General features: G+C 33.2%; 2 protein-coding genes across 6 annotated transcripts in view; both read left to right on the plus strand.

Annotated features, from left to right (window-relative positions):
• LOC145724137 (uncharacterized) overlaps nt 1-26,725 on the plus strand; it is a 193,424-nt gene that overhangs the window by 124,607 nt on the left and 42,092 nt on the right. For all 5 annotated transcript variants that reach the window (XM_081972241.1, XM_081972239.1, XM_081972240.1 and 2 more), the window contains exons 3-4: nt 15,825-15,955; nt 16,366-16,499. In XM_081972241.1, coding sequence (XP_081828367.1) covers nt 15,825-15,955; nt 16,366-16,499 — 265 coding nt within the window. The remainder of the gene's footprint in view (nt 1-15,824; nt 15,956-16,365; nt 16,500-26,725) is intronic.
• LOC145725020 (uncharacterized) lies at nt 4,777-5,479 on the plus strand. Its single transcript, XM_081973538.1, has 3 exons — nt 4,777-4,980; nt 5,035-5,183; nt 5,238-5,479. Coding segments are annotated over exons 1-3 (348 nt in total). The 5' UTR covers nt 4,777-4,978; the 3' UTR covers nt 5,435-5,479.

The raw sequence follows: 26,725 nt of genomic DNA on the forward strand, positions 1-26,725 counted from the left end.
TTTAGTCTGGATCAAGTTTTGGACATTATTTTTTTACCTCCTAGGATATGAAATAGTCTTTCCACGCCGGCAGTACAGGTACACAATAAGCTTATTTTAGACCGCTTGAAAAAACACTTTCCAGACTATATTCAAAACAAATAAAGTATTGATTTGGGTGTCTTATAAAACTCCGATTTTAATACTACTTTACCATTGAGAATATCGAGTTGCAATTTAATATGACCTTAAGTGCGAAACAATTCCTAAAAGCTCTCATTTTGACTTTTCCTGTTGTTTAAGATTCTAGCTAGGGGTGCGATACACTTTAACACGCCCTTCTCCAGTGTTAAAAGCTAAAAGCCCTTTATCGACTCATTTCACTTGTTCAGATTACAACGAGGGCGATGAGTACCTTTCTCTTCTAACTAGAACTTTGCATACATTCCACGTTCAAAATCAGCATCGTTGTTAGTAAAAGAGCGTGGAGTGAGTGTTTCGTATAAAAAAGAGATTCTTGAAATATATTAGTGCCTCGAAAATATGAAAATGTTCATAATAAGACTGTCGTAGGTCAAAAAAAATATTTATTACAATGATGATTGATAATAATGTCTGATTCTCAAAAGTTGACCATCACGTGACCAAAGGAACTAGTGAACTCAGACCTTTTTTTTATAACTAATGTCAAATGTCAGTTGTCATGCATGTCATTTCATTATTAGCCACATATTGGTCTCCAATGGGGTCCTCTACCATAGTGGAATTTAAGGTTCAAAATATAAACTTAATACAATTTATGCCTTACAATATTGTTACGGTTTGGGCCTACTATACTCGATTCGGGATGGAATCGAAGCGCCGCAATATCTGGCCGGGCGCGTATTAAAGTAGGCCACAGTTAGGAAGCGCCACACCTGGAATATTCGAAGCAAATCGCGAAGCGTTTCGCGGTCATTCTAGAACGTGGTTTGCGAATATAAAAGAAGCGGCGTCGATGACAGAGTAGTAGTGAAGTAGTGAATTTGGGAACGCGGTTAAGTTTAAATAGTGGAATAATTGTGGAATTGTAGTAGTGTTTTTAGTAGCTGTGTTAATTATTGTACGGAGTGTTTTGAAGTGTAATAAATTTATTAATCGTTGAGTTAAATTGACTTTGTGTGAACCCACGGGAAAATCGTAACAATATGCTATTAAGTTTTGCTTTCCAATATTAAATCGCCAGTATTTTTATAAAAGGCTTATATCGAATGTTAAAATGAGCTTGCCACCATCCTCCGTGATGTAATTAGAGACTTTTGAAATACGTAACGTAGGTGGAAGGCTAGAGTCGGAAGGTAAATTAGTAATTCTTTGTAACCAGTACATTTAGAGTTTGAACGATTGCACCAAATAGTAAGGAACTGCAAAAATACCAATTTTTAGTGTGTTTGGGTTTAATTTAAATCAGTGAAACACTAAAACTGAAAAACAAACATTCGGTATTTTAAAGTGAATATGGCAACCTGTCATCTGCAACGACATTAGACTGTGATTCAGAATGACAATTGAAATTTTTGACATTTGATAAAAATGCATTGAAGACATATGTCCATACATATTTTGTTTCGCTCAGTTTGCTATGAGGAGAAGAGAGACAGGGAAACTGTTTGTGTTGTTTTTAAAAGAGAGATTCCCATGGTGAGGCTAGTAAAACGGACACCCTGTATACCATCCACTATCTGTAGTCTCATACGGATTGTAGGTCTGATGGTGCCTAGTTTGACGACACACATGTACCCACGTTTTTACCTATAATGTGATATATGAGACTTCAGGAATATTTTTTGAATATTTAACATATAACTTTCTTCTTCTTCGTTATTCTTCTATTTCTAAGACTTGCCGGTTTAAAGTTGATTTAAAAAATTATCAAATTACTAGAGCACTTATCGATATTACAAAACATCCCTAAACCGTTTTAGTGCCATCTTTAAAAATGTTCCAGGTACGTTTATAACAAAAGAGTCTCGAGCAAGCACTCAAGTTAAAAGCATCTCGCTAATAGATTAGCGTCTGTAAAAATGAAAATATTGACCGATTTTCAGTCTGGGGCATACAACAAGTGGTTCAGCCGACGTCGACGTCGCGTGTTCAAGTGGCATGTGATGGGGCGTCGCGACGCTCTTTCATAATCAACTTGATTGCATATTAAAGAGTCGATTGTGCCGTCGTTTCTGTTAATTTACATCCGAGTTTGAAGACGGTTTTCCTTTTGCTCCCACCGAAAGAATATGTGTTTTAATGCGGAGAGGTTGAAGAAGTAGCGTAAAACAATTAAGTTTCTGTGTTAAGTGTCAACGCTTCTTTAATAGGACTTACAAAGGCACGCAGGTTTGTTCAGTTTAATTTATTCGCCACTCGGTTGACTCTTTGATGAAAACGTGCTTGTAGTATGAGCGTCGGTGTTTATTAACATTTAATTTTTAAGGAAAAATTGTTTTGACGCCTGTAGCAACACTAGAAATTTAGACAAGTTAAAAACCTAATCTAACCTAATAATGACTCAATTTTACAGTACTAAAATGAAATTGATAGTAGCTGTATGTCTATACAGGGTGGTCCAGTTTTAAGTGTCAATAATTCACCTTTCGATAGCCAATCAAAAAATAAGTTGACTTGCATTATGTAATTTTTCTGAAAAACGTTTCCTAAGATACAGCCCACCAAATTTCAATTTAAAAAATCGTTTTATAGTGTAAAAATGAACATTCAAGACTTGTGAGAGTTCAAATTTGTACTGAATAGTCTAAAAATTTGCTATTAACTACTAGGAATAGCCTTATAATTCGTTTTCTCAGACTGTCAGTATCTGAAACTGGATTTTAAGAACTAAAAACAGTCCGGAAGACAAAGATTGTATTGTACATAAAACTGATTTTTTGCTATTAAAAATAATCTAAAAGTTGATTAAAAGGCTAGAACTGACTTGAACTAAAGAGAGTCTATTTTCAGGACTTTAATTGGTGTACAACTCAATTTTCTGAAACAAGACTAGAAGTAAATTAAAATTTCGGACTATTTTATTTCTCAAGACTAATATCGTAGCATTTGGTACCAAATTTTTTTACTTTTATTACTGAAGAAACTTGACTTTTGGAAATAGTCTTAAACTCGATTTTTCAGTCTTAAAAAGCACTAAAAACAGTCTGAATTTCTTAGAGATACTACAATTTATTGCACCTATGAGTGTAGAAATTGAATAGTAAATAAGCTAAGTTTGAAATGACATTTTCAAGACTATAAGTGTCCAAACTGGCTTTTAGGCCTGATAAGTCAAAAGATAGTCTTGAAGCATCTTAAAGCACTAAAAACAGTCTAGATTTTTAAGAAATACTTGAATTTTTAGCACTGAGGTGTGTAGAAGTCGATTTAATAGTAAAAAAGCTTAAAATGATATTTTAAGTCTACGGAGAATGTAAAATTTGTTTTTTTAAGTTTGCTATGTCAATAACTTCGATTTTCCAAGCTGAAAGCAGTTTTGAAGCACTAAAAATAGTCCAGAATTCTAAGAAAATGAAAAGCAAAGTAAAAAGTACGAAAAGTTAGTTTTCAAGACAATTTTCATGAATCTAATGTCAATGTCCTGTATTTAAGACTATTTTCAAGACTAAAATATTGAAATTTGTGTTTAAATTATGAAAACTTAGTTCAAATGCAAATTTTACGTTTCTGATGTCACTTTTTGGTGTTCAAGTCAATTTTTAAGGTTTAAATGTGGTTTTTTATATAAACAAGTCAATTTTGAATATTAAAGTCTCTCGATTTGTATTAAAACTGGTTACAAACAATTTTTAAGCTTCTGAAATCAATTTTTATCTTTTCTAAATCAATTTTAATAACTAAAGTATTTCAGTTTATTTGGAAACTATGAAAACTGGCTACAATAAAATTTTTTAGGCTTCTTAAATCAATTTTTCGTTTCCAAGACAATTTTTAAGTTGGGTTGGGTTAGTTTTGGGTCTTTGAACGTAATAACTGAATTATCTCGTAAACGAAGTTTCAAATTAGAATTTTATAAGAGATAATTTCTTTTTCATCGTGAACAATAAAATTAAAAGAAACTGTAATTTTGGAAAAATATCCAAACACCGAGAAAATAAGACAAAAACATGAAAACCATCTTCCTGTATCTACGCTTCTGGAGAATTTTGGCAAACGTCATTCATAATGAGTATTAATTTCTAGAGTGCTTGTTCCAAATTTGATCCAACGGTCTGACAGTTATGACAAAAAAAACGAATTTTTAAAGTGAAATTTGAAGAACTGTATTTTCCTTAGGAAGCCTTTTTCAGAAAAATGACATAATGTATGTTAACTTATTTTTTGATGGGCTATCGAATGGTGAATTATTGACATTTAAAACTGGACCACCCTGTAGAGGCAATTTTGTGCCAAATTTACTTTCTAAATAAAATAATTTTTTGATCACAAATGTTTGAATTACAGCAAAATATCGTGAAAATTGCTTTGATTAGTCAAATTTGGAAAAACTAAAACTTCTGTAATTTATATCAATGTGTGTTCAAAGATTAATACTGTCATCAATGAAAATAATTAATTTAAATAGTTAAACTTCCAATTCAGTGAAAATGTTGTATCCTAAACTGCAATACGAGTGGTCCCCAAACAGAAAGTGCATTATAGCACAGGTGTTACGAAATTATAAATAATCCTGAAATTATAATTTGGACGACCACAACTTCCATATATAAATTCAAATAAATGATCGAAAAAAGTTAATAAATTTGTATTTGTCAGTGACAATTTTTCCGTCAACTTTCTTTGGACATGTTACTAAACTATGCCCTCGGACTATTCTACAAGAAAACCACCAGCTTACCTACAAACCAGCATTTCATACATTATGCGTCGATGATGTGCCACTTGTTTACTTTCATGTGCAAAACGCGTTGGTACCGGTTATGTGAATCATCTCCTGAAACTACGAATATTAAAAATGTAAGTTTTTCCACAATAAAACTTTTGGTGTTACCTTTCGATTACTGTGCGTAGGATGCCAGTAACTGCCATTTTGGTTCTTCTCCTTGTGCTGGGGCTTTCAGTAGCGCAGCCTGCTAAAGTGATTCCCACATCATCGTGCAAGTGCTGGGAAGACTACCAAGCTGAAACGGGAGAAACAGGATTGCAGTGTGTCGCTCTAGGTAATTTTTTGTGATTTATTTGAAATGGTTATGTGGTAAAACGGCATAAACCAGACCAGTTCCACGTAATGCCGTGCAACATGCCGAAACTTCCGAAATGCGAATGTTCTGGGGGCGTGAGCAGTATCTTGAAAGACGAAAGCGGCACTTGGTGCACGAAATACACCAAAGGGGAGGAGCAGATGAGATGGCCTTGCGAAAACGTGCAGGAATGGGACGATTTTTTCCGAAAACACCCCAATTTACTCTAATAATCAATTTCTCGGGCTTAATAAAATACACTTTTCCGACTTGAATCACGACGTTTTCTTTCGACACCACCCCCCCGCAACGGCAATATTTTTCCACCGTTACCGAAGGAAAATAGTGCGCTCTATCGGACTCGGAAATTGACCAATAATTTCCCGGTTGCACCTGCTTCAAGACCAGTTATGAAATGTCAAAGAACGATAAAGTTTACGTGCGGACTTCCCGTGGATATAGCACCAATAAACCACGTCGTTCCTTATAGGTAATATAGAATTTGAAACGTCAATGCATTCTGGGGGAAATTTATTGTTTTGTCGTTTCGACTTTTGCTTTTAGTTCTTTTCGACTTATTTCTTTCACCCTTTGAGGTCAGTATTATGTGTGACTTTCTGAACTTAAGTGCAGTAAGGTTTACTATTAAATATTAAACTAATATCAAAACCAGGACCAAAGTGAATATTTGCAAAATGGAACAAACGTTCTTCCTAAAGAAATGGAAATATAATAGAGTGATCAATTTCCTTTTTTGAAGGAAGGGGAAAATCAGTTTTAAAATAAAAATGCAACCATCGACAGAAGTATATTTTTGAAGGAAAAACTTTCTGTTATTTGTAATGTTAAACTAAATTTACTGAACTGATAATTGCAAAAGCGAGACAAGACAGAAAACCTAAAAAAAGTCTAAGAAGGCAGAATTTTTGCTGCGATGATGTCAAACCTCTCTGAATTTGTCGATTAGATTACCAAATTTGTTATTTTTGTAAACCTATACTTTTTGCGGCACAAACTAAAAAGGCCAAGAGAAACACTTCCAAATTATTTTTGAAATTCTAGCGTTACGACCCATGATAATTGATACCATTTTATGATTCTGCTCCTTGATGTCTTTCTTCTAAAAAGTTTCTCTAATCAAAGTTTGTTTTATCATACAACATACAATGTCAAGTATTACAACACCGATATTTTGATAGTTACAGCGTAATTTAATATATCGATTTGTAGCTCGTCCAGTTTTCCTTTGATCACCTTATTAGCTACAAATGAAAATTTCAACTAACAACGTTATGTATCAATGAAAATCAAATTAAAATCTGAATTTGACCGTATTTGTTCAAAGCTTTCACAGTTACAGGACAATTTTATTTGTGGACTTCTTCTGGCTACTTTGTTGTACAGTAAGTTTAAACTAAATTGGAGGATGAAGTTTGACTTGGCTACGGAGAATATTGCTGCTAAACTTTGATTTTTTGCGCAAAAAAGTACACGTCTAAGAAAAACAGCATTGAGTGGACTTTTACCTTTAGTTTGTAAGTTTAAATTCGTGCAATGTTGTCAAACTTATAGGCATTCTGACCAGCCAATAATTTTATAACCCTTTGATGGGCCCCATTCTTTGTACTCAAAGTCTGACTGTTCAAGATTATCAAAAATTAACGTTAACCATGCTCTTTAACAATTTAGCGAATAAAAAGTTCAACTAACTAACTAACTAGTGAATGATCACAATAGAAACAGTTGATCTCATTTCAAATTGCGGAGAAACTAATCAAACTTGATTGAAAGCTGTAATTTCAATCTGAAATTCGGAACTAATGCACATTTTGTTGTTCCCTAATCAAATTAGTATGAATTTATTAAAAAGCAAAAAGTTTCTTACTCTTTCATGAATGAATGGAGCGTCTCAAATGGGGTTCTAAACTTTTATGACAAATTAACAACTTTAACTTCATCTGTAACAGTCTTCTAATGTGTTTCACCCTTTCATTATTCACTTGGTTCAAGTTAAATTCAAAATTACTGTATTTTTCAACTTGTAATTCCACAAACAACTGCTGCTAGTGTTTAGAAACTTTAGATAATGACTTTTTCCGAGCCAAAGCTCTTACAGAAAACGATCTTTTCAAACCTTTTAAATCTCTAGAATTCGATTACCAAGAGACAACACACTACTGTAGACAAAGTCGTCTGGCAGTTAGCAAAAACTATTAAAAAAAGCGACAAAAGATAACAGAAAGCATTAATTCTAATAACAAAACAGACAGCTTTATCTGGCTACGCGATAAGCTGGAAAAACGTCCGGGTGTATAATAGCGAGTCTAATTGGCCCCAGCATGTATCTAGCACCGGTCGGCAATATAGATAGCGATAAAGTAGAGTTCGGGCATATCTATGTCCAATTACTCGCAGTTCTAGGACCGCTGAACGGCATTAATCTCCATTTATGCCCTTTATGGGCCGTCGCATCACTACATTGCGCCCAACTTTTGTCACTGATTAAAATTTGTCCTAGCTGTATTTAATATTTTGTCCAACTTTTGGTAATCATTGATTTGTCATCCAGGGCCCTAATTCTGGAAAGCAGGGAGCAGGAATTTCAAGAGAAGTTTTGATATAATGTGACAGAAGAAACTGACAATGGCAGGATTCTGCCACTTTCTTCATACATTTCTCTTGGTAACTTCCTTCCCTCATTTCAAGAATACGCATCCAGGACACTAGTTATAATATATGAAAAATAAAACTAAATGAGAATGACGTCACAAATTATAAAAGTTTTGTTGATTTTTTGATTAGTGTGGTTTTAAGCTTGTACATATAACTGTATGTTCATTATTTTATACTTTTTGTTGTATTAATTATTGTTTTCTACAACATGGGCACTAATACATATTTGATGTCCGTCATTTTGAAACTTAGTGTCATCTGGTCATCTTAAGTTTCAGTGATTTTGTCTTATTTAGTTTTGAATTTTTACAATCGATTCAAGCAAATAAAAACACATTTTAAAACCTTGCCATTTTGAAACAATGAGGTTTGGACTAAAGGAGATAATAACACTCATTACCTACCCATGAGTAATGAGTTATTACTCACGGCTATTACTTACTGGGTTAGTTCACTCGCGGACACCACCAATAAATAGCAAAAATCAAAGTAAAATGGAGTAACGTAACAGTTATTATTTCTTAGTGTTATTCCTAAACCTTGATTTTCTTTTCTAATACATTAATACGTCATATTTTGACAGACGACAATTAGCTGTCAGTTACAGTTCTGTTCTAAGCTTAGAAACTGTCAAATTCAATCCAATGGAGGTACCAAACAACGAAACGTGAAAAGTATCAAAATCAGTGTGACATTGGTTGCATTTTTGGCATTTGTAACATTTGGTTGTCTGTTTCTGCCTTAATTTTAGTCTATTTTTAATTATGACAACCATCAAAATCCTCTCCATTAAGCAGTATTTAACCACAACACCCTCTTAAAATCCACTAAAATCAGTCAGTTACAGTTCTGTCATAAACTTGTCAAATTCGATCCCATGGAGGTACAAAACAACGCAATTTCGTTATTTTCTTTTGTTATGAATATTTACCACAGTCGTATAAAAAGTACTCACTTGGTGATATTACATGCTCATTTAATATACTGTTATTTTCAATCATGTAATGTAAACCAGGTGGAAAGTGATTTGCAACATTCATTGATTGGTTAAATAGTTTGGCCGCTAGAGGGATTCAAACTTGACCACAGTTTTTTGTTCAATTATATACATACATCATTGAATTCAGAATAAAAAGGGATTTTAGGCATTCAGATCTACAACGGTTTTCGAGATATTGACGTTTAAAAAATGACACTTTCAGCTTTTCAAGTGTCATAACTCCTAACCAGAATGAGATAGAGCAAAAGGGCTTGCATGTTATCTTAACTTTTTGAGATCTATTGTCTAGTTATTATTTATTATTCTCCAGTTATTAGGAAGAAAGGAAAAAAATACATTAGAAAGTTCTGTAAATAAGTTGGTTGCACTGGTATTCTCATAATTAATAACTCATTTTAATAACTAATTTTGTTATAGTGACCAACATTAAACCCATGTACTGTATTATTTGAATAGATTTGCATGATTAAAAATAAAATAGTATATTAACCTCAGTGGAAAGTTTCATTTCTGTCTACGGATAAAATTCAGAAGTTCCCGACAGAAATGAAACATTTTCTACCTAAGTATATTTCTAATATATTATTTTGAAAAAATATCTGAACGTTTGACAAAATGCAAATAACATTGTCTTGTGTTATTTTATATGGTTTGGAGTAATCGATATCAGCTTCTTCCTTTAAAAGCAAATTTTTTTTGTTCAACCAAATAGTCTGTTATCGAGTTAGGAAAACTCCATCCCGTAGTCTTTCCCAGTTCCGGTTCGATTTTTATTTTATTTGCGACATCTATGGGTCTGCTGATTGCCGATATAAAATTTTACGACAGTTTCAAACGTGATCCAATTTTATTTACCTTGAGGAAATCGCATGCAATATTTCAGGCAACTTTTATGCCGGCACCGCCGTAAATTCCGCAGTCATCATTGAATTGCTGGTATAGAATGCAAGTTTTGGGGGTGGGGAAAGAGTGAAGTTTTGCCCGGATTTTAATAATCCATCCATACAATTTGGAAATTAAAAACAACGTTGAAAAGGAATGTTAAATATTGGCGGTTTAATTAAAAAAACCATCAAAATGCAGTATTGATTTTATCCCTGCACATTTTTTGCTGCTAATTAAACCTACAAAATTTTATAGCAAAACCACCAACAACAAATATTTTTCAATAAAGGAATATTTTAAATTTTTACCATGTCTAATGGAAACGCGACTATGTCTTTTAAATTTTTAGTAGGACTCGTAAATATTTGAATCGGGACGAAATCCGAAAATGCATAATTAATACCTAAATAGCGCGAGTTAATCTCGGAGAGCTTATTTCCCTAGGAAGATTAGCGAAATGTATAGAGGGTCATTTGCATGAAACAATAATAAAACGCCGTTTAAATTTAGCTTTAAAAACTGGCCGCAGTTTTTATTTCCCATCGGAACTACAATTACCGCTTATCAGGCCGGTATCATCCACCAGAGTATTTAAATTATTGTTACACCGCAGTTTTTGCTTGTTACATAATAATGGTTGACATATTTTATAAAATGGGTAGATAGATTACTACCGCATGTGAGTGCAGTTTTGGTAAGGAGAATTTTATTCATCAGTAAAATTATATGTTACAACAACAAAAAATTGATATTTTATCATCACCTTAACCCAATCACAGACGAATTATTATCAATCCTTATAGAGATGTACAAGGACGTTCAAATTTTTGAAACCATTCTCAGATTTTTCTGAAGTAAAAATTATTTTATGCAACAAAACAACAAGTATGACAATAAATTCTGTTTAATTCCAACAGAATCTAATAAACAATCTGAGAAAACTCTTACATGTACATTTTTTTAATGAGCTGAGCAGTAACAATTCCCATAGTTTTCACAACACTCTCTTTGTACTGAGAGTTCAAATTGTTGTTCCAATATGCAAAACTGTACAACTTCCACAGACGTTGTTCTGTCAAGCTTGAACTCTTCTTTTTGTCAAACGGTCTTCAAATGGACGATCTTAAAATGTTTCTATGTTTCGGAATAAGTAGTTTGATAATCTCGTTAATATGTTGTCCTGTTTCTACTCCGAACCGCAACGTTTTCATAATTTTTCATAAAATTTACATAAGTTTTCCATAAATTTACTATTGGGACGATTTATACCAAAAAACCTAAAACTTAAAAAACTGAAAGTCTTTTTTACAACATGAAGAGCTAGAGAGGCGAGTTTTGACTCATTTTATAGTATTTTTTATCCTTTTTCTAATGGCGATTTAGCGAAATTGATTGGAGTTCAAATAAAAAAGTTACAACCTTTCAAAAAGTGAGAAAATTACATTTTTGGTCAAAAGTGAAATTTTTGCAAATTTTTATTTTGCTTCGTAGGGGTTCTAATGTACAGCAAAGGGCATATTTATACCAAAAAACTTTAAACTAGGTGAAATAAGCGCAAAAAAAGCACTTTAAAATTTTTCATTTTTCAAAAAAATTTAAAAAATGGGGGAGTATTAGGGGTATTTTTTAACTATTTTTTTGAGATACAGTAATTCGGTAACATGAACAGCTAGAGAGGCGAGTTTTGACTCATTTTATAGTATTTTTTATCCTTTTTCTAATGCCGGTTTAGCGAAATTGATTGAAGTTCAAATAAAAAAGTTACAACCTTTCAAAAAGTGAGAAAATTACATTTTTGTCAAAAGTGGAATTTTGGCAAATTTTTATTTTGCTCCGTAAGGGTTCTAATGTACAGCAAAGGGCATATTTATACCAAAGAACTTTAAATTAGGTGAAATAAGCGCAAAAAAGCACTTTAAAATTTTTCATTTTTCCAAAAAAATTGAAAGAATGGGGGAGTATTAGGGGTATTTTTTAACTATTTTTTGAGATACAGTAACTCGGTAACATGAACAGCTAGAGAGGCGAGTTTTGACTCATTTTATAGTATTTTTTATCCTTTTTCTAATGCCGGTTTAGCGAAATTGATTGCAGTTCAAATAAAAAAGTTACAACCTTTCAAAAAGTGAGAAAATTACATTTTTGGTCAAAAGTGAAATTTTTGCAAATTTTTATTTTGCTTCGTAGGGGTTCTAATGTACAGCAAAGGGCATATTTATACCAAAAAACTTTAAACTAGGTGAAATAAGCGCAAAAAAAAGCACTTTAAAATTTTTCATTTTTCAAAAAAATTTAAAAAATGGGGGAGTATTAGGGGTATTTTTTAACTATTTTTTTGAGATACAGTAATTCGGTAACATGAACAGCTAGAGAGGCGAGTTTTGACTCATTTTATAGTATTTTTTATCCTTTTTCTAATGCCGGTTTAGCGAAATTGATTGGAGTTCAAATAAAAAAGTTACAACCTTTCATAAAGTGAGAAAATTACATTTTTGGTCAAAAGTGGAATTTTGGCAAATTTTTATTTTGCTCCGTCGGGGTTCTAATGTACAGCAAAGGGCATATTTATACCAAAGAACTTTAAACTAAGTGAAATAAGCGCAAAAAAAGCACTTTAAATTTTTCATTTTTCAAAAAAATTTAAAAAATGGGGGAGTATTAGGGGTATTTTTTAACTATTTTTTGAGATACAGTAATTCGGTAACATGAACAGCTAGAGAGGCGAGTTTTGACTCATTTTATAGTATTTTTTATCCTTTTTCTAATGGCGATTTAGCGAAATTGATTGGAGTTCAAATAAAAAAGTTACAACCTTTCAAAAAGTGAGAAAATTACATTTTTGGTCAAAAGTGAAATTTTTGCAAATTTTTATTTTGCTTCGTAGGGGTTCTAATGTACAGCAAAGGGCATATTTATACCAAAAAACTTTAAACTAGGTGAAATAAGCGCAAAAAAAGCACTTTAAAATTTTTCATTTTTCAAAAAAATTTAAAAAATGGGGGAGTATTAGGGGTATTTTTTAACTATTTTTTGAGATACAGTAACTCGGTAACATGAACAGCTAGAGAGGCGAGTTTTGACTCATTTTATAGTATTTTTTATCCTTTTTCTAATGGCGATTTAGCGAAATTGATTGGAGTTCAAATAAAAAAGTTACAACCTTTCAAAAAGTGAGAAAATTACATTTTTGGTCAAAAGTGGAATTTTGGCAAATTTTTATTTTGCTCCGTAGGGGTTCTAATGTACAGCAAAGGGCATATTTATACCAAAGAACTTTAAATTAGGTGAAATAAGCGCAAAAAAGCACTTTAAAATTTTTCATTTTTCCAAAAAAATTGAAAGAATGGGGGAGTATTAGGGGTATTTTTTAACTATTTTTTGAGATACAGTAACTCGGTAACATGAACAGCTAGAGAGGCGAGTTTTGACTCATTTTATAGTATTTTTTATCCTTTTTCTAATGGCGATTTAGCGAAATTGATTGGAGTTCAAATAAAAAAGTTACAACCTTTCAAAAAGTGAGAAAATTACATTTTTGGTCAAAAGTGGAATTTTGGCAACGTTTTATTTTGCTCCGTAGGGGTTCTAATCTACAGCAAAGGGCATATTTATACCATAGAACTTTAAACTAGGTGCAATAAGCGCAAAAAAAGCACTTTAAAATTTTTCATTTTTCAAAAAAATTTAAAAAATGGGGGAGTATTAGGGGTATTTTTTAACTATTTTTTTGAGATACAGTAATTCGGTAACATGAACAGCTAGAGAGGCGAGGTTTGACTCATTTTATAGTATTTTTTATCCTTTTTCTAATTGCGATTTAGCAAAATTGATTGGAGTTCAAATAAAAAAGTTACAACCCTTCAAAAAATGAGAAAATTACGTTTTTGGTCAAAAGAGCAATTTTGGAAAAAAAAATTCTAATGCACAGCAAAGGGCATATTTATACTAAAAAACCTTAAATTAGGTGAAATAAACGCAAAAAAAGCACAAAAAAAAATTAAAGAATTTCAGGGCAAAATTAGAAATATTTAATTAATCATCTAGAAATATATTTTTGGACAAAACTTCTGGTGGACAGATGTGGACGTGGCTGTGTAAATTAATTCGAATTCCTTTTTTCATTAATGTCTACTTTTACGACTTACACGTGGACGTTCAGGACAAAAAATCACCGAACAAACACACCAGTAAAAACCAAATAAAAAACATTTTTTTTAGGAAAATGTTCAGGTAAAACACCCGCTCTGACAAGTCTAATTAAAACAAACCGTCTACGCGTTCGGTGTTTATTTTTAATTTAAGCGAGGGGGATGAATTCAAAACTGTAAAATATACATCAGAATAGGATCGTAATTTACTAAAATGTGCGGCAGCATCTGGTTCGGAGGAGTTAGAGAAACAATTATCCGTTTTCGGGTGTCCGATGCCGTAAATCATGCAGAGTTACAGCGTTAATTATTCCTGTTATTTACCGACAAACACATTCATGCGTTTTAAAGGGGACAATAATAGATTCATTATGCCCGACGTAATTGGCGATCGTGATCGTACCTGTTTCGATTTAAAAATGGCCGTTATCGACCCCATCGGTCGTGTTAAACACCCCGGCGACATGTTGTCGGTCGATTAATTCACGTATTAATCTTAGTTCGACATGTGCTTGACCTGATCCAGAATATGTCAATAAGGAACGGTTTACAAACAACTACAAAAGCTGAAATATATGTGACAGGAATATGACCGCCAAAACCTTATAATATGCAACATATCGTTATCTACCATAATAGTTATTTATGATATGAGTACTAAAAGGAAAATATATAAGAAATGTTTTGCTTTGGATTATTTTGAGAAATGTTTCCAAGACTGGAAATCTCCGTCTCTTTGATCTGATTACTTTATGAAGACACTGGAGTTTCCTAGTAGTAAACATCCCTGATACAAAACCGAATCTTCCAAGAACTGTTGTTACAAATGAACATCGTTATGTGCAATATTATTATACGTTCAGAAAACACCCAACATAGTCTACTCTTACAACAAATGTACTAATACTTAAAACTCAGTGACATAAAAAATGCTCAGTGTCATAGCAGATTTCTTAAACTCCCGAACTCGCTTTTCTCTGGTCACTTCTTTTCGTCGTTCATCGGCATCATCTAATAAATTTCGGTTCATATCTTACTACAATCAATGGTGGGTGGAAATCATGTGAAAATTCTCCACGGTAACAGAAGGATACATTTCGAAAATTCAATCCAAAACAAAAACATCATTCAGAATATGAAAGTGTTTTCTTCCACAAGTGATTTGATAAAAAAAAACTGGGAAGAATTAATGTTAGTGTCAGAGACGACAAACTAATATTTAAATAGGGAGATTGTTGCGTGTGGCAGTAAATGATTCATTTGTCTGAGTGTAGGTGGCGCGTCGATTTACCACGTTATTTGAAAGACAGAAAGGAGTTTTTGTGTTTTTAGAATGCTTGCAGTGTGTCAGTGATTACTGTTTTTTAACATCAATTGCTTTATTCTGATAAGATTAGAACTTTTACAGTTGCAAATTCAATTTTTTTAGGTTTACGTGACTGTTTTATCTGATTTGAATTTTGACAGTTAAAATTTGTCTTTCTGCAACATTTTCAAGTTCAAAACTGGATTACTTGGAGTCACGTGACTGCTTTAATAATTTTAAAACTTTAATAATTTTAATTTGAACATTGACAGCTTCAATTTGACGTCCCAGACAATTTTCAAGTTTAAAACTGTATTTATTTATTTTTTTTTTTTTCAGGGTCATCTGACTGTTTTACTGAATTTAAAATTTGACACTTTAAGTTTTACATTCAAAAGTCAATTGTTAGACATTACTTGTTAATAATTGAAAAAAGTGATGGCTCCTTCTTGTTCTGATGACACAAAAATATACCCAAAAAAAAATCCAACCAAATTGGTTTAATATGCAGGACTGTCGTTTTAGTAATTTCAACGAACGACTTACTGCCGCTTTATAAATATTTCTGAGGAAAAAATTTGAATTTTTAAAATGTTGCTTTTTTGCAGGCCGTGCACGAATTCTCCGGAGTCCGGGTGCCCCTCCAGCCCTATACCGGCAGCCATGCCGTTTTTATGTATTCCACAGCTTCCGATGGCAACGTCACGTTGCAGCTCAAGGAGCCCGATGATCTCGACAGGTAACTTTCTCCATTCCTTAGGGAATTGCTAATCATTTTTCGAGAGTTTATCTCACTTCGTTTCGACTTAGAATGCCACTTAATTTTTTTATTACGGGAAAAAAATTGTAGTTTACGTACAGAGGGCCGAAAGATAAAGATTATGTTTTGCTCAAAGGTTTACCATCTTACACACAACGTTTAACGCACATAGAAGATTATCCTCATTGTTTCGATCGTCATTGTGAAAAACTTTTCGTAGGATACCAACCCTTCTGTCCTATATTCCTACGGGATATAAAAGCGAAACTCTCACTTACTACATAAAGATGGTAAATAAACCAAAGCACTGCAGCATATCATGTCCATCATCATGGAGTCTTGACAGGGTTTTTCTCTTATTTTCTGCAATTAAATCTGTGTTCTCTTAGGAATAGTTTGGCGGTTATGTTGGCCAGACTGCAAGAAGACTCGTCCTTTTCAATTTACACTCAAGACGCGGACATTCTGTCGGACGGAGGCATCGACGTTTTGTTAGGCACCGGAAGTTCGGGGGAGAATTCTGGTAAGTTTCATTTTGATGATTATGGGCTATCATGTGTTTCCATCAGATTTCCTTAAACTACAGCTTGAAAATTGATAGTTTTTGAAATAAATAAGAATAAATGCCTGCATATCCTGAATTCGCATAAACTCTTAGATTTTTTTAAATTGATGCTTAAAATTAAAAGCTCTCCTAGAATTACAGGTAAATTATTACTATATCTGAAAATGAGACATTACGGTGATTTATTACAAAAAATACACTTTGACAACTGAATTTTAGACAGTTCAGACTATATGAAGTTTATACGAAGGCGTAGAAGGGCCACAAACATTTTTTTTCTTAAATTCCTCGGAATTTAGTTAAATTCCGACTTCCAACTCAGAATTTACATTGTCACATTGCAAAAGCTCTTCAAACCAAATTAGACAAAATTTTTCAGTTTGGCAACATTGCAAACATTCTTCGAAGCAAATTAGTAAAATTTGTTAACTTTGGCAACATTGCTAACACACTTCAAAGAAATTAGTCGGACTTGTCAGTTCGGTTACATTACAAACACTCTTTCGAACCAAAATTGTAGAATTTGTTAGTTTGATAACATTGCAAGGACACTTTTGAACCAAATTACCAAATTTTGTCAGTTAGGCAACATTGGAAACAGTCTTCGATCTAAATTAGGAGAGTTTGTTAATTTGGCAACATTGCAAACAAACACACTTCAAAGAAATTAGTTGAACTTGTCAGTTTGGACAGGTTGGAAACCCTCTTCAAACCAAAATTGTAAAATTTGTCAGTTTGATAACATTGCATATACTCTTCAACCTAAATTAGTAAAATTAGTCAGTTTGGCAACATTGCAAACACTCTTTGATCTTAATTAGTAGAATTTGTTAATTTGTCAACATTGCAAAAACACTCTTCGAACCAAAATCGGAATTTGTCGGAATTTAGTTAATTTCTGAGTTTGAAGTAAAAAATTAAGAAAAATGTGGCCCTTCTACGCCTTCGTAAGTTTATGTCTTTCATAATTATTATGGCAATACGCTTTTTTACAAATTGTCTTTCAAAAGGTACACTTGTTCTTGAAATGTCAAATATCTGCAAAACTGTTCTACCAGTATAGAACATTATACATAAAATGTTTCTGAATTAACCAAAAATAGGTGTCCTATTGCCAGAGGCCTCTAGAACACCTCTAAATGCTACTGAGAACCTTCTAAAAAGTACCAGAGGCTTCTAGCACTATTTTGAAAGTTCCATAAACCTCTAAATGCTATTTATAACCTTTTAAAAAGAGCCAGAAGCCTATACAAGTGTTTTAAATATTCTTAAAATTATTATAAATTGCCAGAGCCCTCTGGAACCATTTTGAGATTGTCAGAGACCTCTAAATGCAACTGAGTATCTTCTAAAAAGTGCCAGAGCCCTTTACAATTGTCTTAAACCTTTCCATAACTATTTTAAACTTTCAGAGGCCTCTAGGAACATTTTGAATATTTCAGAAACCTCTAAATGCTACTGAAAAGCTTTTAAAACGAACCAAAGGTCTCTACAAGTATCCTGGTCTACTTAGGGTTAAAAATACAGTGCGTTTTTTTTAACGCGCAACATAGGATTTCACGTGTTAAATTTTTAAGCCCATGTTAGACCATGTTACTTTGGAACTACAAGTATAAAACTTGACGGGTGGTTATTTCGTACCCTGAAGCTTAAGTAAGTTTACCAATTCGGCCTAAAAAGTGTCAAAAAGCTTGCAAAAAATCATATTTTTTCGAATAGGTTTTATCGTTTCATACTCCCTGTATGCATTGTTGTTCTTTGTTGTTTTTGATACTGGCACGGCAGGTAGCAGGTAAAATTTGGTGTAGAAAGTAAAACAGGGTGATCATTTTTATATCAAGAAAGTTAAGAACAAAAGAAGTATTTTTATAAGTGAATTGTTCAAAGTGACCTCCGTTTGAAGCCAAACAGTATTCCAAACAATCATAAAATGCCCTTTTGACGTTCAAAAGATGTCGGATCGTGGTGCAGTCAAAATATGTCACTTTACCTGCTACCTGCCCTGCCAGTATCGAAAACAACAAGGAACAACAATGCATACAGGGAGTATGAAACGATAAAATCTTTTCGAAAAAAAGTGATTTTTTCCCAGTTTTTAATCACTTTTTAGACCAAATTGGTAGACTTACTTAAGCTTCAGGGTACTAAAGACATACCCGTCAAGTTATAGACTTGCAGTTCCAGAATAAAATGGTCTAACATGGGCTTAAAAATTTAACACGTAAAATCCTATGTTGCGCGTTAAAAAAAACGCACTGTATAGCGTTATCAAATTTATCTTAATTTCAAAATTTCAAATACTTCCTGCATATTATTAAAAAGAAAAATTTGCATGGAAATTGAAAACTAGATGTGTAAAAATATATGTAGTGTTACATTTAAAAGAACGTAATGCGATTTTTGTTTGCGATTTGCAAAGTTCTTGATTGCACGTAGAAAAAATGTATGCAAAAATCTTCTACAAAAATTTAATAATAAAGCCATTACAGCTGGTCACGTTCTAAAAATTAACCCTGTATTTACTGAAATAAGTAGAATTAGGAATTATGTCTTTATTTTTACATAGTGTTGTTTAGTATTTTCTCTTTAATAGATTTAGATCGAAATCCTGTTTAAGGCTTCAGATTAACTGTAACGCATCTCTTAATTAAAAACTCCCGTATTGATGTTGAAATTGCCACGGAAAAAACTGGGCTACAGTTTATTAAATCAACCCGTAATCCTAAAATTTGTTCGTGGATCACGTTTGGTGAAAAACAAAGCTTTTCATTAGAAAGAAGATTTCCAGTAATCTGAGGTTGGCATCATTGCTCCACCCTTCTTGATAGCGTTAAAACACACAACGGCTTAATCCGACCCCCAAACCAAAAAAAAAATACAAAACTAGGTCAAGGATTTGAGGTTGATGGCAATAAATATGGAAACAACGGGACCGATCCCCCCACGCTTAAATAGACTCCGGGGCCCCGGAGAAACACTTATAATTCCTTCGGAGTTGCCAAAACAATAACAGACTTCAAAGCGGGAACTTTTGCATTAAGAAGTTACGCGTCCGACCGTTTTGGTCGGTTCTTTTGTTTGACTTTTCGGATTTCGACATTCTCCCCGTTGAATATAAAGGAAATTACTTTTAGGGCGAAAATAGACTCCGGCCTCTAATGTAGTTAATGGCTCAGAGAAAGAGCTGACTTTAGGGTTATTCTGATTCGTCAAGATATTTGAATGACGTTTTTGAGATATTTTGAAAGAATCTGTATTTTTAATTGTTATATTTAGTTAAAAAGAAGTTCACTTTACGTTTTACGATGATTATTATATCTTATGATTAATGGATACTATCCTGAAAACAAATAACGCAAAATTCATTCTTTTCTCGCAGTGAGAGCATTAAAGAAGAAAGTTATTCTAAGTTTGGCGGTTTCCTTTGGGGAGAAAAACTAGAATAGTCAAGATTAAGGCCTCATTAAAAGTCCAAACTCGTGGACGCGTCTGAACAGTTCTGTACACCGCAAAAGACACGTCCGCTGTTACGAATTCTTTGGTAGACGAAGTCGAAGAAGCTTCCGCTTAAAAACTTCCAACTAAAAGTTTAATGTTCCAAGGTAAAAAGCGGCAATTTTAAGTTGTTATGATAGCTCGACTGCGTTTTTCCATGTTTTCTTTGTGATGTAATGGCGGAAACAATTATTAACATGGCATAGAACTCTTTGCCTTTTTTTTTGAATAAGCTCGTTAAAGATTTTACTTTGAAATTACGTTACTTCAACGAGCAGACGTTTTTTTTTTTCCTTTTCTCCCATTGGAATTGGAAATTCTTTTATCATGCACGAATCTATCGTGAAGGCGAACGAAGGAATATATTTTAGTTGAGCAACAGCTAAAACGGCGCCCGTCAGATGCAGGTCTTTTCTTGAAGTGCGCCGCTCAAATTTGCCGAATATTTATTCCGATTTTACGTCGGGAAGTTTAACTTTGGCTTTTTCCCCGGCAAAAACATTCCCCGTCAGAAATGTTCAAGCCGGGGAGAGTGCAACCGAAATCTAAATCCGCCACTAGCGACGTAAATAGTCAGTTTTCCCGAGTTAAACGAGGCACAGCACTGCATTTCTAGAGTATATAAGGGATTGTTTCAATCAGTTTTATAAATGGTGACAAGCGAGACCGCTTAACATGAACGTTGGACTGCAGAGAAACAAACCAGAATATAACGACTTAAAAAATAAAAGATACAAACTTTCAGGCGACAGAGATAAAGTTGTATGAATACATTTTAGAAGTTTATTAGGAATATTTAATAATAATAGTATACAGGATGTATTGAAAATGACGTCCAAATTGTGCAGTACGTGGAAGAAAACGTATAAAATAAAATAATTTGACTGATCAAACTTAGTTCCATAAATACAGCTTCAACTGTAACTCAAGAAGATGATACATCATTATGATATTTTATACCACACCCTAGACACTTTCTAGTCAATCTTTACAGTTTTGACGGCTGTCATATGACATAATCAACGTTCTAAACTGTCAACAAAATGTCACATTTATCAAATTTACGCCCATAGAGCGGTGAATATCACATACATTGTAACTCATAAAATTATAGACTATTATGATAATTTATAGCTTCACGGCACTTCTAAGCTAATTCTGACAATAATGACATCTGTCACGTGACTAAGGACAATGTCCTAAAGTGTCATCAAACGTTGAAACTGTCAAACTTAGATCCATGAAGCTCTGAATACAGCTTCAACTGTAACTCAAGAAAACGATACATTATTATGATATTTTATAGCACACCCTAGACACTTTCTAGTCAATCTTTACAGTTTTGACAGCTGTCATATGACATAATCAACGTCCTAAACTGTCAACAAATGTCACATTTATCAAATTTACGCCCATAGAGCGGTAAATATCACATAAATTGTAACTCATAAAATTATAGACTATTATGATAATTTATAGCTTCACGGCACTTCTAAGCTAATTCTGACAATAATGACATCTGTCACGTGACTAAAGACAATGTCCTAAAGTGTCATCAAACGTTGAAACTGTCAAACTTAGATCCATGAAGCTCTGAATACAGCTTCAACTGTAACTCAAGAAAACGATACATCATTATGATATTCTATAGCACACCCTACACACTTTCTAGTCAATTTGTACAGTTTTGACAGCTGTCATATGACATAATCAACGTCCTAAACTGTCTACAAATGTCACATTTATCAAATTTACGCCCATAGAGCGGTAAATATCACATAAATTGTAACTCATAAAATTATAGACTATTATGATCATTTATAGCTTTACGGCACTTCTAAGCTAATTCTGACAATAATGACATCTGTCACGTGACTAAAGACAATGTCCTAAAGTGTCATTAAACGTTGAAACTGTCAAACTTAGATCCATGAAGCTCTAAGAAGTTAGCTCATGAAAGTGATGCTAAGAAATGTCCAAAGATCTTTAACTTTTATGACTTTTAACAGAGTTGTTAGCCGAAATGATTTTTTTATAAAATTGGCAACATTTTTGCTGAGGTGAAAAGGTGTGATAAGTCCTTAATCTAGTCCAGGAATATTGGTAGAAAAAAATCAGAAAATCTTTACCCTAAAGAGCTGATTTAAGTGCTTGTCGTCAGAAGTTGTGTCAGAACAACAAAGAATTTTTACGACAAATTTCGAAACAAGTCACTTGTACGAAAAGAAGTCTTTTATGAAAAACATTCAAAAATTGAGACAAAAGCACAAACAGGTCAAAATATACAATTTTAAGTAGACAATTTTATACATCAATGTAGACAGTAAATCTTCGCTTAGGCGGACGATTTGAATGTAACTAAAATAAATCAATATCTGATTTTTGAAAGAAAAGAAATTACAGTTGGTGAATAGGTCAAAAAATACAGTGTGTCCAGGATAAGGAGGGCCACTATGGGGATCTCGAAAAAGGTTAGAGATACAGATTTGATTAAATCATTTCGTTTTTGCGCAACCATCATCAACTTTACTTTTTTATATGGTCCTGATGTCTTTATGTTAGATTCTAAAAGTCCTTTTTATTCCGAATTCAATTTTTATTTTTCTTGTCTTATTTTTAAGTTTAAATTAATAATAACCATCTATAACACTGGCCAATTATCGTAGCTTAAGAAAACCAACTATAGTTTGGTTGACTCATTATAATTTAAACTTTCTGCATTACGCTGAATAGTAATTCCCTTGCTAAATTTATTTGAGCATAACAAAAACTAAAACATTAACCCTTTCCAAAAAAACATTCCTAAGCCCTAAGCACACTTAATCCCCTAAACGAAACAACGAATAGTACAAACCCCAAACACAACAACGGGCCCATAAATCTCCGAAAGTTGCTTTCATGCAGCGCGCGGCGGCATTACAAAAATGAAAAGCGGCCGTAAATAACAGCAGTCACTGTTTCTCTACAGCTCTAACGTTGCCTCAAACTTCTATTAATGCAACGTGCTGTAAATCCCTAAACTTTCCCTCGTAACCAGCAAAAAAACTGCGCCGAGTGTTGCTGATTACTTTTGCGCAGATGACTCCTTACTCCAAATTTACTGTTTTCTTTCGTTTGATGACTACATAAAGTATACGGATTCTTTTTAGGAAACCAGTCTTTGTGCGGTGGTTCATTTTGCATTAGACACACGCATAATATACGAACCGAAAAGTGATTTTTTCGCCTTTCAAGTTTATGGCATATTGAGGTCACGATCGGTTGCCAGGGAGCCGTATAAATTCGGGATTGCGACCGTGGCGCGCGAAATAGAGTCCTTTATTTCTCTAAATCTGTTTCAAATTTATTTTAAGAACGTGCCGATTCAATCAAAAGTCTATTATTCTCCTTCACGATTTCGAGATTTAGCGAAAAGCCGCTAAAATTGGTTGCTAGTGGATAGATGGTTTGTCCGGTGGCTTTGATATAACTCAAATTGTTTTCGTTGGGAAAATTGACGGGCTGTTTTTATTATAACTGTGTACAACAGATGGATAGAAGTTGTAATATTCAACAATCTTGATTGTTTGGTTCACTGTATGAATTAATATTTATGTTATTAAAGTTAAGTATGAACCACTTGTTAATAACATCTTAAGTTCTGAAAGCTAATGACAAAAGCCTCCAAACCGGAAGTTTTACTGTACAGGGTGCTGCATTTTCGATGGTTTTACGGGGTACAGAGAAAACGGTAATAGATAGAAAAAAAGTAGCATACGTGTTCTGATCTCTTTTTCTGAGCTGAGATGACCGGCGAAAAGTGGGCGGCGCAAACTTCTTTTGTTTCAAAGATACGGGGGGTTTTCGAAAATTGGTAATTTTTGAACCTCTTCAGTATTTCAGTTGCTCTTAAAGTTATCAAAAAAGGAAGAACGGTTCCCGGTAGTAGTTTTCATGTAGAATCCAATGGCGTAGTCAGTTTTTTTATATTTTGTTTAGTTTCTGCATATGACAGTAAGTTACATTTTTTTAAATGGAACATCCTATATATTTTTACGTCATTTAATTCTGTTGATTTTTACCTTTTCAACGGTGTATTACAACATATAAGTTTGTAGAGGTTAATCCTGTTATTTTAAAAAAAGACCTTTGCTAAGCTAAAAAATGGCCAATATCTAAAATACCAAACAAAATCGGAAATTAAATAAACTAACACATCAGAAAATTAAATATTTTTAATAAATCTTATTAAAAATCTAAGTCACAAACAGTTCTACCGTCACTTTAATAAGAAAAGTGGCCATTTCAATTTTCTACTGATTTTAAGGTAAAAGTTGAAAAAACTGTTTATAAACGACATGTAACATGTTAATATGAACATAGCCAAATTTTATTTCAATTGTGGGTATTTTTATACATATTATTTAGCACTTTTTTGTTAAGGAAACGCTTTTTTTCTAATTACCAAGATTAACGCTTACAAACTTATACAGTGCGTTTTTTTTAACGCGCAACATAGGATTTTACGTGTTAAATTTTTAAGCCCATGTTAGACCATGTTATTTTGGAACTACAAGTATAAAACTTGACGGGTGTGTCTTTAGTACCCTGAAGCTTAAGTAAGTCTACCAATTTGGTCTAAAAAGTGATTTAAAACTGGAAAAAATCATTTTTTTTCGAAAAGATGTTATCCTTTCATACTCCCTGTATGCATTGTTGTTTTTGATACTGGCAGGGCAGGTAGCAGGTAAAGTGACTTATTTTGACTGCATCACGACCCGACATCTTTTGAACGTCAAAAGGGAATTTTATGATTGTTTGGAATATACTGTTTGGCTTCAAACGGAGGTCAATTTGAACAATTCACTTAAAGTGATTGTTCAGTTAAAATACTTTTTTTGTTCTTAACTTTCTTGATATAAAGTTAATGATCACCCTGTTTTACTTTCTACGCCAAATTTTACCTGCTACCTGCCATGCCAGTATCAAAAACAACAAAGAACAACAATACATACAGGGAGTATGAAACGATAAAACCTTTTCGAAAAAAGATGATTTTTTGCAAGTTTTTTAACACTTTTTAGGCCGAATTGGTAAATTTACTTAAGCTTCAGGGTACGAAATAGCCACCCGTCAAGTTTTATACTTGTAGTTCCAAAATAACATGGTCTAACATGGGCTTAAAAATTTAACACGTGAAATCCTATGTTGCGCGTTAAAAAAAACGCACTGTATGTTTTAATACACCGTTGAAAAAGTAAAAATCAACAGAATTAAATGAACTAAAAATATAAAGGGTGTTCCATTTAAAAAAAATATAACTTACTGTCATATGTCAGAAACTAAACGTAATAGAAAAAAACTGAATACGCCATTGGATTCTACGTCAAAACTTCTACCGGAAACCGTTTTTTATTTTTTTGATAACTTTAATAGCAAATGAAATACAGAGGAGGTTCCAAAATGACCAATTTTCAAAAGCCCCCGTATCTTTGAAACAAGAGAAGTTTGCTCAGCCCACTCATCGCCAGTCATCTCAGCTCAGAAAAAAAGATCAGAACACGTATGCTACTTTTTTTCTATCTATTACCTTTTTCTCTGTACCCCGTAAAACCATCGAAAATGCAGCACCCTGTACAATGTCATTGTCTTATTAGACGTACGACAATCTTAAGTAGGGATGGGCTCTACTACAAATAGTACTGTTTTAGACGTTGGTAACCGTTTCAACCTTACCGATGGAAAAAATCATTATCAAAACATGTTTCGCTTATTTTATCATATGTTGAAAGGCTCAAACTTATTCTGTCATGCTTGAATTTTTATTCATGCTAACCAAATTTTTACACATATTGCTCTAATGTATTTGTAGAGACTTTACGCAAGAAAATTGTTCGATTGATTTACTTGTGTTACCCCTAATATCCTCAATTTAGTTTTACTAGGGTGTCATATGAAACAAAGTTCTTATAAACATACCTTCTTAAATGCCACTTCTTTTTCAAGATAGATCATGTCAAGTTAAATATTTAGTTATATCTCCGGAACCGTTTGTCGTACTGAGAGCAACTTTTCCAGGATTAGTTTCCTAGGAAACGCAGTTTTTTAAGTGTAAATCGATTGATTTTTCATAAACCTTTGGCGGAAATTTTGGGTTGCCAATGTTTTTTTTTAACTTTAACTACTACGTCACTAGAAATAAACTGGGCATTTTAGAACGTTTTTCTAAAGCCTTGAAGTATTCTACATCAAAAATTACTTTTGGTAATGTTTCAAAAAACATACCGTCTTTGAGGAAGATTGTATTTTATTATCAAAAACGACAGTTTCAAAAAATTAATATCAATTAGTTCTGTTATCTACTGCTCCCAAGATTCATTGTTTCGATCTTTTCTCATCAATTTCACCACTTTTTAGGATAATTAAGGCTCCTCATGCTTGATCCAATATGAATTTCCTATCTTCATCCGATATGAACCAAAGTTAGAAACACTTCCAGGTAAACTTGTTTTTCAGGATTAAATCAAAATTATCTTAGTAGTAGGTGGAGTTGTTACATTTATTATTAAGACACCATAAAAGGAAAGATTTGCGTAAATAATGAAACCCATTTAACAGAAGACGGGATAAAACTGCGCACAGCCAATTTCCGACAGCTTAAACCCCCCACGAGGATTGTTTATGGGGCTTTGGATCAGGCGGCGCTTTCC

This window comes from Ips typographus, linkage group LG2 (genome assembly GCF_016097725.1).
Source record: "Ips typographus isolate SLU linkage group LG2, UJ_Ityp_2.0, whole genome shotgun sequence".
Classification (NCBI taxonomy): domain Eukaryota; kingdom Metazoa; phylum Arthropoda; class Insecta; order Coleoptera; family Curculionidae; genus Ips; species Ips typographus.

Bases quoted from the DNA above. Each gene is read 5' to 3' on its own strand.
- LOC145725020 (XM_081973538.1), top strand. The intron at 5,184-5,237 runs GTAATTTTTTGT...GGCATAAACCAG, and splicing joins ATTGCAGTGTGTCGCTCTAG to ACCAGTTCCACGTAATGCCG.